Genomic DNA, 15365 nt, shown 5'->3' with positions numbered 1-15365 from the left:
CAAGGACACCCCAGCCCTGGCCCACCTCACGGCTCAGTTGTGCAACAGCTTGAGGCTGCACGTTGACTTCCCCCCCCCCCTCGCTCCTTTCTCTTAGAAAACATGACTTTGCAACTGTCAGTCATTCTCCTTAATCACTCGGGATGCCAGCAGATGATTTCAATCAAATTTGTCAGAGCCATCAAGTTGCTACAAGCTGAAATGGGTGGCTGGGCACGGGGATCCACCCAGCCGAGGGAGCAGCAAAGCGACCGCAGCTTCCACCCGAGCAGCAGCCGGGCGCTCGGCACACGTGCGGCTCTCACCGGCGACGGCCGATGCCAGGGCTTGCTCCACCAAAGCAGGAGCTGCTAGAAAAGCAGGAGCAGGGAAGAGCAGGAGCGGGGAAGCACAGGCACCCAGCGAGGCGGCATTAGCTTTGGCAGAAGCACATCAGGGGTTTGGACTGCTGTCCTAGGTGGAGCGGGTGAGAGGCTCTGCACATGCTGATCTCTTCTTGCCATGGCTCAGGAGGGAAGGGAACACCTGAGCTTTCGATTCGAGGCTGGATGCAAGAAGACAGGAGGTGGGGGAAGGCGCTCGACCCCAGGGATTCATAGAGCTTCCCGCTTCCCCAACTCCTAGCCAAAAGGCATGCGGCAAACCGCATTTGGAGCCAAACTGTGCAAATGTCCCATTCACAGGATGAAAAAAAAAACCCTTTTAAACACTCCTCCGCCTCCAAACCAGCTCTAACACGAGCTGAAATCCTCTTTGTAATGCAACAGCCTGAACCAGAACCTCCAGCAGACAGCGAGTGGGGCCAGGAGATAAGATAGGAGGGTTCAATGACAGAGTACAAGCTGCACGCCGCACCATTTCCCACTATCAGCCTTCACCCTCCTCCAAGGCTCAGCTGCTCCCCGGGCTCAGGACCGTAGCAAAAGGGACGGAGTTTGTGCCATCCTCCGGCAGCTCAGCTCCGCTGCCCCAGCCCCGCCGGGAGCACGCTGCCCTCCCGGTATGTACATGTCAATGAAGCATTTGTCTCGTGCTTGGCACCAGGCGTCGGAGCACAAGGGTCCGTGTGCTGGATCGCCTAAACACAGCTATAAATGGAAAGAGGAGCCGCACAGACAGACTGTTCTCTCATTCGGCGTGATCTCAAATGGCAGAGTTAACGCCCGCGCTGCCCGAGCGGCTACCGAGGAGGAGGGCAGCCGGGGAGAAACGCCGGCGCGCTACAAGAGAGGCGAACGGGAGAGCCCGAGGTACAACTTGAATGCCACGCCGGGTCTAGCTACCCGCCCGCATCTAGACGGTGCCACCCTCGGCATCGAGCCGAGGGATTAAGGACAGCTGAAAGCAGGAAGGTTGGAGCAAGATGTTTCTTGCATTCTGGAGATTCAAGACAAATTCCTCCCGTTTCAGTGATTTTGGAGCTCGGCCAGATGTCCTTCCAGGAGAAAAGCTGCTGCAGGCAGGTCTGCAGCTGTAAACCCGGCCCGGCAAGCCCTGGAAATGATCTAGCTGATGGCACACGGAGTATTTTTGGATGCATTTCAAAGGATCGATCACCCACCAGCCCTTTGCAGAGGTGCTGCAGGGCATGTGCCGCACTCACACGCAGTCTGCGGCGTGGGCTTCTCCGCTCCCGCCTTCAGTTATCTGAGCATAACCCAGACCAGTCTGCCACGGGCATTAACACCAGTGGTCTGAATACAGGGAACTGCCAGGGCAGAGCCACTGCCACCCCGACACACGCCTTTCCTTGGGGCAGAGCTGAGAGAAGCACTCAGGCACCCAGCGCTCACCAACACACCCATCACCAGAGTCCAAATCTCATCCACCAGATACTCAGGCACATCCTGACTTGTCCATCAGCCCCTGCGAGAAAAATAAATGACAGACTACAGGCTGTGAGAAAATATATAGGTTTGGGGTTTGGTTTTTTTTTTTTTTTTATTATTTGACAATTAACAAAAGAGGGATCCAAATCTCAGTTGTAAACATTGATAGCTCCTTTCTGATCACAACTAGTACTTTCCATGAACATCCCTTTGTATAGTCTGATCCGCTCCAACAATGACAAGCCGACTCTGTCAGGGCTTTTGCTGCTCTGCTCAGGGTCACAAATCCAGAGGCAGCTTATTCACCACGGCATCAACAGCCACGGGCAGGACCGACCCCTGGCACTGAGGAGACGGCTAACGAACTAAGCAGGTATTTTAGAGCCGCTCCCACACGCAAGATGCGCTCAGGGAAGGCAGGAGCTTCGTGCAGGGTTGAGCGTCAGCAAGAGGCGAGCACCCCATCTCGCTGCCAACAGGTTGAGAGAGAAATCAGCTCTGCAAGAGTCAAGCAGGCGATGGGGACACGGTCCTCCGTGGTGCCAGCCCAGCAAGAACAACCCCGACCTGTTGTCAGAGGGAAGCTTGGCCCCGGACTGCGGAAAACTTGGAGATGCAGAGCCAGCAAGTTTGTCTCAAAGAGGGACTGGCACGTCATCGGCTCGATTGTTGCAGTGGAACCAGCACTGCCTGTAGCTTGACAAGGGGAAGTGAAATTTCATCTCAGGCTGGAGGGCAGCCAGAGCTGGAGGAGCTTGCACCCAAGCTTCCAGCCATCCCACGGGAATCTGGCCTGAACATCAGCAGATCCAAGGTTTTTTGGGAGATAAACCTTTCTGAGCCTCTCACCCTCCCCTCTCCAAGAGGAACCACTCTGCAGGTGGCTCAGCTACACAAAATAAGCAAATCTTCGTGACACAAGCAACCTTCTGCTGCTCGTGACCATTGGAGGAGAATGAAGCCGCAGAAAGGCAGCAGCAGCGCCAGCAAGAGTCTCCCAGTACCGTCCCCAAGAGCAGGGACCTCAGATCACCACCAGCACCCAGCAGGCTGCCACATGGGGCCACCCTCCCCCACCAGCAACTTGAGGAGCCACCAGGAAAAGGGAAGAACCACAACACTAAAGAACAGTGTTATAAATAGAAACCTCCCTCGGCCGCAGGAGTGACCTGCCAACAGCTACACGCTCCGCAGGCTCCGTAGCTGCTTCGGTTTGAGGGATTGAGCAGCCAGACGCACAGGGAGCATTTGGCCAGGTCCAGAACCAGGCTCTCAGCTCGAGGTGACCAGCTGGTTCAGAGCCTGGTTCTTGGTGGGAGTAGGGTCGGCCGTCTCAACACCACGCTACCCGGATGGACAAGCAAATAAAAATAAAAATAACCCAACAGGTTTGAATACACTGTATTTATTTGTAACAGATTCTAAAGAATCTAGTGAGTCTATGTCAAGCCCATTGCATGACAAGTGATACAGGTGTAGGAAAAAAAAAAAAAGACATTTAAAACAAAATCAAGTGCCATTCAAGCTACTGGAATTTTCCAATTGCCCCCTCACAGGGGGTAGCACAGTATCACTGCAAGGTCTAGAAAAATTCAGATTCAATCCATTCACAAGAGTCCCACCACACACACTCTGTAAATCAAAAGTGCAATCTCAACATCAGTTGCCCTGTCGAGCTGTTGGCTGTAGGGAATCTTTTTGACATCTTAAAGGGAAGGAGGGAATCTCAGTTTAGTGCGTCTATGGGTCTGTGGGTAGAGGGGAAGCAGCTTGTAAAAAAAAAAAAAGCATGCTACATGTCATCTATGTTCATCTGAAGTTTAAAATGCAAGAAAAAAATATCTTCCCTTGAAGCCATGAAGGTGGCATACTTAGGATCTCAACAGCAGCCCTTAAACCAGTTTTACCTTGCACTGGAAAATCTCAAGCTCCCACCACAGGGATTAGGCTCTGGGCACCAGGGAGTTACTGGGCTGTGGCAGAGTCTACACGCCAGCCTTGCCCACGAAGGCAAGGCTGTACTACGGGAAGGCAGTTAAACCTGCAATAACTACATCGTTAGTGACACTTCTTCAGCTCTGTCTGGATAGGAAGCAAAGCTGGACCGATTTCAGCTTGGTTAGTTCATGTTAAGTGCAAGAGCCCCCAGATTACTCCCCCACCCACCCCTTACGCCCACTCCACATCGCCCCTACCCCAAAAAAGGTAGCAATCTGGCTATACACATTCCAAGGATCTAGTCTTTATTAGAGCGTTCATTCTGCCCAGCTATTACAGTTTCATCACAAAAAAAAAACCCCAACAAAACCCCCCCTCCCAAGTTAAAGATACTCAAGTATGTCAGCCTCGGAGGAAGCACCATGAAGTCATGGTGGTTCCAGAGCAGCATCTCTAGGGAGCGCCCGCTTGCTCGCCCACCTCTCCCTCCGTGCATAGCTAGATCTGAGATGATGTTTCACCAGAAGGGGCACAGCAATCCAGGCACCTCAGTGAAAGACTGTTTGTGCTCTAGACACCCAACTTCAAAGCCACATTTGACTAAGAGAGCCAAACCCTTAAGACACGAGAGGGTTTGTTTAGAGAAGACATACTTTTTCCTAAGGCCAACTGACTTTCACATTACCCACCCCCCACCCCAAGCTCCATTTCTAGCTAGAGAATGAATTTCAAATGCTATCAGTGGCTCACATGTGGAATCACGTAGCTGGGAAGAGGTTGCTTTTGAAGATAGGACCTGCCCAAGGGCAAAGGGAAGATCTCCAGCCATAGGAGGCTGAAGTCTGGAAGAGGTCTGCCTATCTCCTAGAAGGACACGGGCTCCAGCCTCCCAGCACAGCACCAGCTGGAGATAACTGACTAGTGAACTAGTTGGTTTGTGCTTCAAAGGACAAGCCTCATCTTCCCAGATATCCCAGCTGGCCTCTGGCTTTGTGCATTAAAACCACACTGCATGCCAAAAGAAAAAAAAATAAGCAGCATTTCAAATTCCCCTACAAAATACATAATTAGGTACAGTAGCCTGGGGCAGGCTCCTGGACAGATCTTCTGCCTCATCAGTTATATACACGGTTACATTTTGGCACTGCAGACTTGGGAGCTTGAGTAAATTCAGATGCAGGTCCCTGCTGCCTTTTGTTTTTCCTCCATAAAGCTCTGCACAGCGTTTTCTCCACCATGCACTCCCCCCACCCCAGTGTCCCCAGTTTTAGGCATTTACACATAAAGTCATTCCAAACCCACCCCTGTTGATGCAACTCCGCTTGGACAGCTATTTGCCACAGCTGGTCCTTCACAGGCAGCAAGCCAGAAAACCTCAGCGACATGTAACCTGCCATCCCAATTCCTGCTTCAGCGAGGTTACTAGAAATGATCTTACGACCCTCCCTGACTTCCCCCCCCCCGCCCCAACCCCCAACAGAAACATTCTCCTCTTCAGACATCCCCGCTCAAGCTCTTGGGATGTCAGCCCCTGCGAAAAAAAAATAAGGTTTACAGTACAGTTGTGTTTATATTGTTACAGGCACTTAAAGAGGATTCTTTGGTCCTTCAAAGGAATTAGCCACTCTGGCTTCTATCGTCAGAAACCACAAGTCTGCACACCCATAACACCTCCCGCACTAAAAAAAGAAAAACAAAAACAAACCAACAACAAACAACAAACCCAATTCAGATCCGTTTCAGGGCAGTGCAGCTCTACCTTAGTGTAATTCTACAATCTCCCCTCACACACCCTCGCCCTCCCCTGTTGCCTCCAGAATTCAACAAGCAATCGAGTCCTCCCGTAAACGTCCGAGTCATCTAGTTTCCATAACACTGCACTTCCCATCACAGTGTACAGCAGACGGGCCTCGTTCCAACAACCCCAGGAACAAGACACTCAAGCAAGAGTCCAGGAAGTTCCTTTTGTTGCAGATCTAGGAAAGTTCTGTCTTTTTTTTTTTTTTTTGCCCCCCTCCACCCCCCTCCCCAAGGCAAGGAAGTACCTTGGAGGACAGAGACCCTGAAGTTTGTCCTGGCTCAGTTACAGGGAAGCCACGTTGGGTAAGACTGATTGCAAGGCAGGAAGGGCTGCACGTGGGTGACATAGTAGTTGAAGTTTATTTCACTGACATAAGGAGCTGGCTGGTAGTAGCAGGTAACGTTTGTGACCGTGGGGATGATGTTCTGCTCAGCCAGGACTCTCACAGCCAGCATAGCAATGAGGTTCAGGGTCTGCCTCCTCTCGTGTCCCATAAGGCAGACTGTGCTCTCATTGACCACCCTGTGGAGGGTCATCAAATAGTCATATCTTTTGCTCTCCATCCCCACAAAGTGGCTCTGAAGGTAGCACTCCAGCTTCCTCTGCTGCTCACCGATGTCAGAGAAGTCTATGAAAAACCTGGAGCACATGTATCTCTGTAGGGCCTTCATATCCACTTCCGATTTGGGTTTAAACCCCCTCACCAAGAGGTTGCAGTATTTCAGAAGCCCCCCACCTCTGATCTCCTCTGGGTTCCTGGTGGCGATGACCCTGTTCCGGAGATGGTCCATTGCCTCCTCGAAGTCCCCGTACATGCTCTCCCCAGTGACCGTAGGGTGGAAGTTCTCAGCCATGGGGTTCTCTGAACACTCCCCAAACAGCAGAAGCGAATCCAGGATGATCTGGAAGGAGTCCACGCTGAACTCGAACTGCCGTCTGAGAGAGTCCACGAATTTGAGCTCCACGTTCTTCCCGCTGTTGTTGGAGAGCGAGATGAGGCTCCAGCGGTCGGTTTCATTGCACACCTTCACAAGCTTCTGCACGTACGCTTCCTTCAGAGTCATGGGGGTGATCTTGTCTTTGTTGACACCTTCTGGGAGGAAGTCAAGAAGGCAGTCCATGACCACATCTTTAACAAGCTGGAAGACATCTTCGGTCTTCAGATCTACGCCAAAGATGAGGTCTAGGTCTTTGTACCCCAAGCCACTGTCTTGATGTAGAACGTGACTAGCTGCTGAGCCATTCAACCTCACGTTATGGACTGCGATTCCTTTCTTCTCCAGGCGACTACGGACAACCTGAGAGATAAAGAGAGTCAGTGAGAAGCACAAAAGGGTTCCTGGAGCAGGCCGGTCACAGCAGCAGGATTCACTCCCTGCACTTATATGGGTCATTCCGGTGCAAGACAAGTGAAATAAAAAGCTAATCCATTAGAAATAGGTCACTCTGGAGTCTTGCCAGCAGCTGGCGGTGGCTCTCCTCTACTTATTCCCTCGCATTAGAGGGTTCTTACTGCACAGGAACAGCTGTTTCTGCTTCCAGGACAGCTGTTTGCTCCTCCCTCCCTTCCACCACAGCAGAGAGGTTACCTAGACCCATTCTTTAGGGAGGTCTCTGCCTCCTCCATCCCCCCCACGGGCGCAGCCAAGCCTTTCCAGCCATCGAGCGAAGCCCAGCCGATCCAAAAAGGACTCCCACTACCAGGCGGCGGCACAGTCTGCAGCAGGCCCTGCTGATTTAATCAGGGTGGCTCAGCCCTTTCAGCCTCCCCCCCTCCTTTGCCTGTCAAGATTCACTAAACACAAACCAAGATGCCAGAACTGCTCAAAAGCGCCAGCCAGGCGTATGCAAGTTCATGTCCTAACTAGTAAGTGTATCCTAACAATTTCCAGTGTGTCAGAGCTTCGTGCTGAACTTGGCATGCTATCAAGCACAAGAGGCAGCTTTCATCTCACGGGTGTTACTCCAGAGATTTTAATGCTGCCTGCTCAGTCCTGGCACACCCACCAGTCCCTCCAAAGCTTTGTTCATTTAGAGGGAAGCTGAATCACTTGCCTGATTACTTAACATGCAGGAGGCTGAAATAACCCCAAGACCATAAAATAAACGATCTGGACAGCAGCTTACAATTTGAGTTTAAGTGAGCTCAAAGATCCCAAGAAGATTAAGTTCACATCTTCCACCAGAAGCTCTCCACATTTCTTTCACCCTGCTTTCGTGTTTCTCTCCAGCAATTACCCCACATCCCATGAGCCCCAGCTAGCCAGCCTGCTCACCCGGTGCTTGAAGCAAGGCTAGAGCTGGAAAGAGCCAAAGCTTGGGATACAACTGGACAAATTATATCACTAGAAGCCAGTTTGACTGGGCTATTCAGCCCTGTGAGGCTGTCCTAGTTAGAAAGGCCCCACCAAAATTCACAACTTCAGAGGGGCCAAAAGCCCTGCTTGGTTGACACGGCCCTGAGCAGACGGACCTGGGGACATCAGAGCACTGCAGCTCCAGTGGGTCTCAGCAGCTGTAAAACTGCCCCTTCACAAGTTTTGTTTAGAAGAAACAACACGGAAAAGGCGAAGGACTGCAGTACGCAACGCTGGGCACGTCACAGACATGCAAGGGCGCATATCCTGGTACAAACTGGTGAATGGTGGGTTTTTTTTTAAACTTGGAGGTTGTTAAACCCCCTGATGCAGCTTCTCTGCTGGTGTTTCCCCTATTACTCCCTGACGTGAGCCACTGCTGCTCAGGCTAGAAATGTGCCCGGGCTCCTTGCCAACCGAATGGTGACAGTCACATGTCAGGCAACAGTTAACCAGTGAGCGATTCACCATCGGAAGTCCCAAGTCCCCACCAGCACATCCAGTCCAGCCACGAAAGCAGTTGTTTTCAAAGGCAGAGAGCCTGAAAACAGAACTTACTCCTAGAAAAGACACGGGGTTATTCCCCCCTATAGAACAAATACCAGGCAGCCGAGCCAGGGCAAGTCCTGGTGCGCTTTTGTTGCCAACCCATCAGTCACTGGAGTCGCTCACCCGAGGCACAGCTTTGTGGAGTTAAGAGTTTTGTGCCATTAGGCTTAGAGAGACAAGATATAGGTCACAAAAGCGTTAGATGCAGAGCTAGGACCAGAGCTTGGAGAAGATCTCATTCCAGATTAATTTCCTAGCCCCAAAGAACATCTGCTTAACCCCTTTTTGGGCACGGCTCAGGACCTGCAGCATTTCAGACCCATAAGCTTCAGGCTTACAGGAGCTCCCCAAATTTACAGGTCCACCCATGCGTGATATATTCAGAAAAGCAAGGGAAGGGGGGGGGGGAATAATCCAACTGCTCATCTCAAATCACCCCAAAAAGCTCCAAACTGCAGAGCACCAGGGAGCAGAGAGCCTTGCCACTTCCCCGAGGACAGCAGGCTCCAGCCTACCAGTCTCAACCTGAAGCACATCTCCCCGGTGGGTTCAGGTATGTGGTGTTTTGTTGTTTTTCCCCAGGGGGGTTGGATATTTAAAGGGTTAGGCAGCTGCTGACCTGCTTCCCAAAACAGCACCTCACGTTACCGTGTGGTTCAGATAATTGACTCTGACAGCCAGGCGGGAGCAGAGCCTGCCTGCGCCCTGACCTGCCGCTTCCCACCTCCCACAACAACAAGAGCACGCAATAAATAACTGCCTTTTAGGTTACTTGTTGCAGATTAGTCAGCCCTAAATACAGGGTCTGCCGGGGCAGTTGGTCAGAAGAATTACAGCCCTCAGTTATTTGGTGTTTGAAGTTGCTAGTGGCAACATCCTTTTCGGCACCTCCGCCACCAAATCGCTTCAGTTTCGTGGAACCAAACAGTAATAACTGGTGGAATATCTGATGCTGCGCCGGCCTTGCGCAAGCCAAGGGCAGTGTCTTTGACAGTAGCGCTCGTCTGTCGTTCAGCTGAAAGCTTTAGCAGCCAATATTTAGTGCTTCGGCCGCCAGACACAGCAGAACTCGAGGAATTTGAAATCAGCCGAGGCTTTCGTACGGCAGAGTGTCTTTCAAATGTCACCTTCCCATTTTCCAGCCTGAAGTAGAAATATTTCTCAAGCAGCTGAGGCTTCAAAACCCTAGCGATTAGTTTATTGTGAAAGCCAGTTGGGTTTTAAGCTTTGTGAATAGCCTTTTTAATTAGAAGCTAACATGCCCGATTTTACATTTGATGAGTCATTACCGAGGAATGAAGTCGCCTCCCAAATATGAATATGCATCAGCTTATTTGAACTACATTGTTAGTTTAATATTAAACACAGTTATTACTTTATGGTTAAACTAACAGGAACTCTTCAACAAGACAAAGTCTCAGGCAGGCTCTGGAGGACACAGGCAGGGAGACGAGAATCAAAGGACACTGACATTTGATCCAGCATCTCAGCAACTGCCTCTCACCACACACGAGCCCAACATGTCCACCAGCACGAAGCCATTTCGTGGCACCAGCTCCAAACCCCCACTTCGCCTCAGCTGCCCACATTTCACAGCTCAAGGGGCACCAAACCGACCCCAAAAGAGGAGGGACACAGGACGGGAGGGAGCAAAGCAGGATCCACAGCACAAGCTGCAGGGGCTCAGGCACGAAATTGAAACGCGTGTCATTTTTTGTCAAATTTTCTTTCTTTTTTTTTTTTTAGAGAAAGCTGTTTCCAGTAGGGTCCTTCCAACTTCCCCCCCTTCCCTGCAGCAGGCACCCCCAGGCCGAGCAGCCAGCCCCACCGAGACCCCCACCACCGGGGCCAGCCGAGCACCCAGCCCCCCCAACCCCCTCCACAACGCGGGGGCTCCCCAGCTTTTAAACCACCCTCCCCCCCCCGCCCAGCATCCTCAACCCCCTCCACGCCCGGGGGGGGGGGGACGACACCCCCAGCCGGCCCAGCTTCATGCGGCCCGGGAGCTCTGCCCTGAGCCCGGCGGGGGGGAGGCAGAGGGTGCCCGGCCGGGCTGGCTCGGGGCCCGGCGGGCCGGTTACCGCCGCCTCAGCAGTTTTATTTTCTCCCTGACCCCCGCGGGAGCGGGGCAGAGTCCAACGAGGCGGCGAAACGCGGCCTGTACCCCCCACAACTACCTCCCCGGCACCCCCCCTGGGCCTACTGCGGCCTCCCCGGGACCACCCCCCCCCCCCCGACCCCCGCCGGGCCTCACCTGCACGATGGTGCGGGGCCGCACGGAGAGCGTGGGGAAGTTCCCGCGGCCGTGGATGGGCACGGCCTCGCCCAGGATCTGGTCCAGCCGCTGCACCTGCTCCCACGTCAGGACGCTGAAGCGCTCCTCCGAAACGCCCGGAGCGGGCCCCGCCGCCGCCACCAGCATCGCCCTCCCCCCCCCCCGAGCCGGAACCGCCGCCGGAAGAGGAGCACGAATCACCCGGAAACGGCCCCGGAAAACAGCCGGAAGTGCCGGGTTAGGAGAGGAAATGGGAGAAAAATTTAAAAAAAAAAAAAAAAAACCCACCCCAAAAAACAAGCCCCACACAAAAACCAAAACCACTGTTTCTGAGGGCGGCTTCCCGCGGGGCGGAGAGGCGCGGCCCGGGGGGGGGGGGGGGGAGGGTGGGGGAAGGCACGCTGCAACGAACCGGCCGGCGCCGCTCCCCACTCGCCACCGGCTACGCTGAGCACTGCGCTGCCCGCGCCCCGCCGCCGCTTTATATACCCCTCCCAGCCGCGCCCCCATTGGCCCGGCCCCTCCACCTATCCCTACGCGGCCTCGCCGCCTCTCCGGCTCTCTCATAGGTCCAGGGGGAAGGTTGGGGCTGGGTTAGGAACCAATCAGAGGAGCGGGTAGGGAAAGAGGAGGAGCGAAGGGTAGAAGAGGGGTGGGAGATGCTGGTGCAGCCCCGCCCCTCCGGCGCGGCTCGCGGCGTGCGGGAATCCCGGCGGTGATTGGTCGGGACGGAGCGCGGGTTAAAGGGACACCCCATTGATGCCCCATTGATGCCCCACTGATGCCCCATCGACGCCCCATTGATGCCCCGCAGTCCGATACCCCACCGGTGACCCACGTCCTTCCCGATGCCCCACTGATGCCCCGTGCCCTGGCACCCCGCTGGTGCCCCAAGGTCTGATACCCCATTGATACACCACAGCCTGGCACCCCACAGCCCCCCCGCCTCCCGCCCTGGCACCCCCCCCTCTCCCCAGGGCACTCTCTCCCCGGCCACCAGTGTCCCCAAGGATCCACCGCGCCAGCCAGCTGCAGGGAGCTCCGGCACCCAGGAGACACGGGGTGATGCCCCGGGGGGATGGAGCCCACCGGCTCAGGGGGCTGATGCTGGGCGCTCCCAGGCCCGGGAGATCAACCCCAGCCCCTAAAACCCACCATGTGGCCTCGCTGCTGGCCGAGCCTCCGCCTTCTCCTCGGGCCAGGCATGTCCTCAGCCGCCGGCTGCCCATTTCCTTTCATCCCAACAATTCCCATCACTTTGAAGAGCTCATTTCTCCACAGCGTTTAACCCTGCAGACATTTCCAGGAGGCGCCTCCCTGCCGAGCCAGTGCCCGATGCCCCGCGGTCCCACGGACGGATGGGCACAACTCCAGGCTCTGCATCTGCAACCGCTGCTCCCATTTCCCTGGTTCCTGCTCAGAGCCGGGATTCATCCTTAAAAGGCACGACCCCAGCCGGGGTATGAGCCAGCACTGATTTATTTTTATAGCCTCGCAAGGATTTATTGCAAAAGCACCTCTGAAAACCCCCAGACCCCCAACCTGGGGCATTTCGTCTTGTGGATATCGTTGCAGAGCTCTTCAGTGCTGCAAAGTCCATCTCCGAAGCTGAGGCTTGATGGCAGCAGGCTGCCCCCCCACCATATCCCAAGGGTCTGCCACTGGAAGCTGGAGTTGGCTGCGGAAAAAGTAACTTAGGGACAGGGGGATTTGGGTTTGGGGGTCAATGGGGTGTTTAGAGCACCCACAGCTGGGGTTGGAGGGAGAGGGAGCAAGGGGGTGCCCCAAGCCCTCACCCCCTCTGAAATCCTCCCCACCCTGTGATGGACCAACAGCCTGAGGGGTCCTCACGGGCGGCTCATGCCGGGGTCTCCATGGGGGGATGCTACTCATGCCACCGTGTTTTGCCCTCTGGCTCCCACCGGCGTCATCATGTGGCTCCATCAGGCATCTCCATCAGGATTAAATGCTGCTCCTGGTTACTCCCCATGAGGCTCCTAATCGGGGTGTGGGAGGAGGGGATTTTCCAAAGAACTTGATAAAAACTCAGGCAGCTGCCTCCTGTTGCAAAACCCCTTTATCCTGTTGGTGAACGAACCAGATCAGGAAGAGTTTCCCAAGAGGCTGAGCGGGGCCAAATGGCTTTGGAGATCAGGATCCACCCTGCCAGCCCATCCTGGGGGTCCCACCGGGGAGGTTCAGGTGCAGGAGGAAGCACTGGCCGGGTGCTGAGCATCCCATGAGCAGAGCAGTTCGGGGGACCCCACCAGCCGCGACACCCTTGGGGCGGTGGGACAGGATGCGGCCGCGGAGCTGATGGGATGAACGAGGCGCTGCAGATCCTTGGGGGATGAGCTGGTGGCCCGGTGATGAGCTGGGAGATACAGACTGGTGCTGCCTGGGCCGAGTGGGGCAGGGGTGCTGACGGCTCCAGAGAAAACATGGGCCCATTAAAAAGAGCTGACGCGCTCCGGCCGGACTGGCTGAGCTGCTCGTTAACATCCATCACCAAATGATTATCCCAAAGAGCCGCCGGCAGTGAACCCAGGACCGGGAATGGCATTGAGGCTGTTTCCTTCCAGCTCAGCTAGGGCCAACCCCGGCTTTATGTGTTTGTTTTGTTGGCAATTAAGGAATAATCAGCGTCTTGGGGGTGAAAGGCGGGTGGATCCTGCCTCCTGGGTCATGGCACGAGGGTTGCAGAGCCCCTTTGGGGTTGTGAGGGTGAGCCAGGGGCTGGGCAGGGGAATGCGGGCTCGGGGATGCTGTGGCCCTGCTCGCCCCGTGGATCCAGGATTGGCAGCATCCCAGTTCTGCTCAGGGGGCACCGGCTTCACCCTGCTGGGAAATCACCTGGGAGGGAGCTGGGACGTGCCCCGGCGTGTGCACGAGGTGGAAAGGGGCACCTCACCGCCAGGACACGGAGAGGGGCAGGGGCTGCTCGGTGGGGGAGTTGGGGGAAAAGAGCTGAGGGAGCAGAGCAGGGGGTAAAAGCCCAAGGTGGAGATGAAGAGAGACCTTGGGGACTCCCTGACCCGCGTGGGACCAGCTCCATCCCACCCACCATTAAGCAGGGTGTGTGCAACTCCCTGAGCAAGCAGGAGGGACCAAGCCCTTCTCCCAGAGTCACGAACGTCACCCAGTGTTGCCCCAGGGGAGCAGCAACGCTCCCCGTCGGGGTGGGGGCATTCCTCCTGCCCCGCTCTTACAGCAGCCACCCCCAGAATCGTCACCGTGCACACGCCAGCCGTGTCCCAGGCTGTCCCCGTGCACGTACTGGCTGTCCCTATGCCCACAGCAGCTGTCCCCCTGCATGCACCCGCTGTCCCATGCATGCATCAGCCACCCCTGTGCATGCCCGGGCTGCCCCATGCACACACACCAAGCGTCCCCACGCAGATGCCAGCTGTCCCCGTGCGTTCGCCTGCCGTCCCCGTGCACACTTGCCACCATCTCCGTGCAAATGCACACTGTCCCATGCACATGTGCTGCTGTCCCCACACGCCTGCCACCGTCCCCACGCCCATGCTGCCTCCCCACGCCCGCTGTGGATTTAGGAGGTGGAGCCCTTCACCGGGGCTGTGTCCAAAACCTCCCTTGGCAAACACCGTTCCTGGACACCTTCCAGTCGCTCACATCCACATCTAAGTCCCGTTCGCTCCCACACAGCCCGTCCCAGGGGTGCCACCGCTGCTCGCTGTCCCCAGACCCTCACTACTGGGCCACCCGTGTCCCCAGGGCTGTGCCAACGGCTGCCTCCGTGGCCCCGAGTGGCCCCAGCAAGGCCAAATTCGGTGTCACAAGCAGTGTGGCTGCATTGGGAGCACCCGTGTTCACTGCATGGCATGAGGGGTGTCACTCTCTGCTCTCAGCCCAGGGTCCCTGTGTCACCGGCCGGGACCCCCAGACCCCACCACATCTCCAGCTGCCTCCTGGAATTAATGATAAGTGATGACGCCAGGACGCCCTCACCCTGGAGAGGGACACCTCGGAGGCCCTGAGATGAAAGGGAGCGCAAGGTGTTATTACTGTGGGTGACACAGAGCTGGGGAATGGCACCCGTCACCTCCCCTGGCTGCTGCAAAATGCTGCCCGGGGAGTGCAGGGGGGACACGGCACCGCCGGGGCACGGGGAGGGTGACACAGCACCAAAGTGCAGCCAGAGCGGAGCAGGGACCGAGCTGCCCCCTTGAAGCTGGTGTCACTGGCTGGGGAGGTCCCTGTCCCCTGCTGTCCCCCCCCCTGGAATGAACAGTGACCTGTGTGTCCCAGGCTCGGTGGCTTCCCAGTGACACCATGTGCTGTTTTGCTTGGTGAGACTTGAGCTTTTAAAGCCGTGGCAAGGGACAACCCGTCTTAATGCCACTAATTTGAGCCTAGTAGAGAATGCAGCTGGTCCCTTTGCTTGGGGTTTTTGGGCCCTGGGTGACACCCGAGTGTGGCTGCGGGTGGTGGCAGCTCCAGTACAGCCTGTCCCATCGCCCACCAGCTGCTCCATCGCCACCCTGGCTGCCCCAATAACGCTCCTCTTGGGAAAGCCGGGCAGCCAGCCGGGAGCCCTGTTTTGAGTGGGTGCTGAGCCTGGAGCTGGTGACACTGAGGGTGATTTCATGGCT

At 55.7% G+C, this 15365-nt stretch overlaps 1 protein-coding gene across 1 annotated transcript; it reads right to left on the bottom strand.

Moving 5' to 3' along the window:
• Positions 1-5250: 5250 nt before the first annotated feature.
• Positions 5251-10896, bottom strand: TENT5B (terminal nucleotidyltransferase 5B). Its single transcript, XM_086479276.1, has 2 exons — positions 10729-10896; positions 5251-6866 (listed from the first exon to the last, which is right to left on the bottom strand). Exons 1-2 carry the CDS (start codon positions 10894-10896, stop codon positions 5847-5849), a joined length of 1188 nt encoding a protein of 395 aa, XP_086335402.1. The 3' UTR covers positions 5251-5846.
• Between the last annotated feature and the right edge of the window lie 4469 nt (positions 10897-15365).

This window comes from Leptosomus discolor, chromosome Z, assembly GCF_034619465.1.
Source record: "Leptosomus discolor isolate bLepDis1 chromosome Z, bLepDis1.hap2, whole genome shotgun sequence".
NCBI classification, from domain to species: Eukaryota; Metazoa; Chordata; class Aves; order Leptosomiformes; family Leptosomidae; genus Leptosomus; species Leptosomus discolor.
The sequence above is the reverse complement of the archived record's forward strand: the minus strand, read 5'-3'. Positions and strand labels throughout refer to the sequence as shown.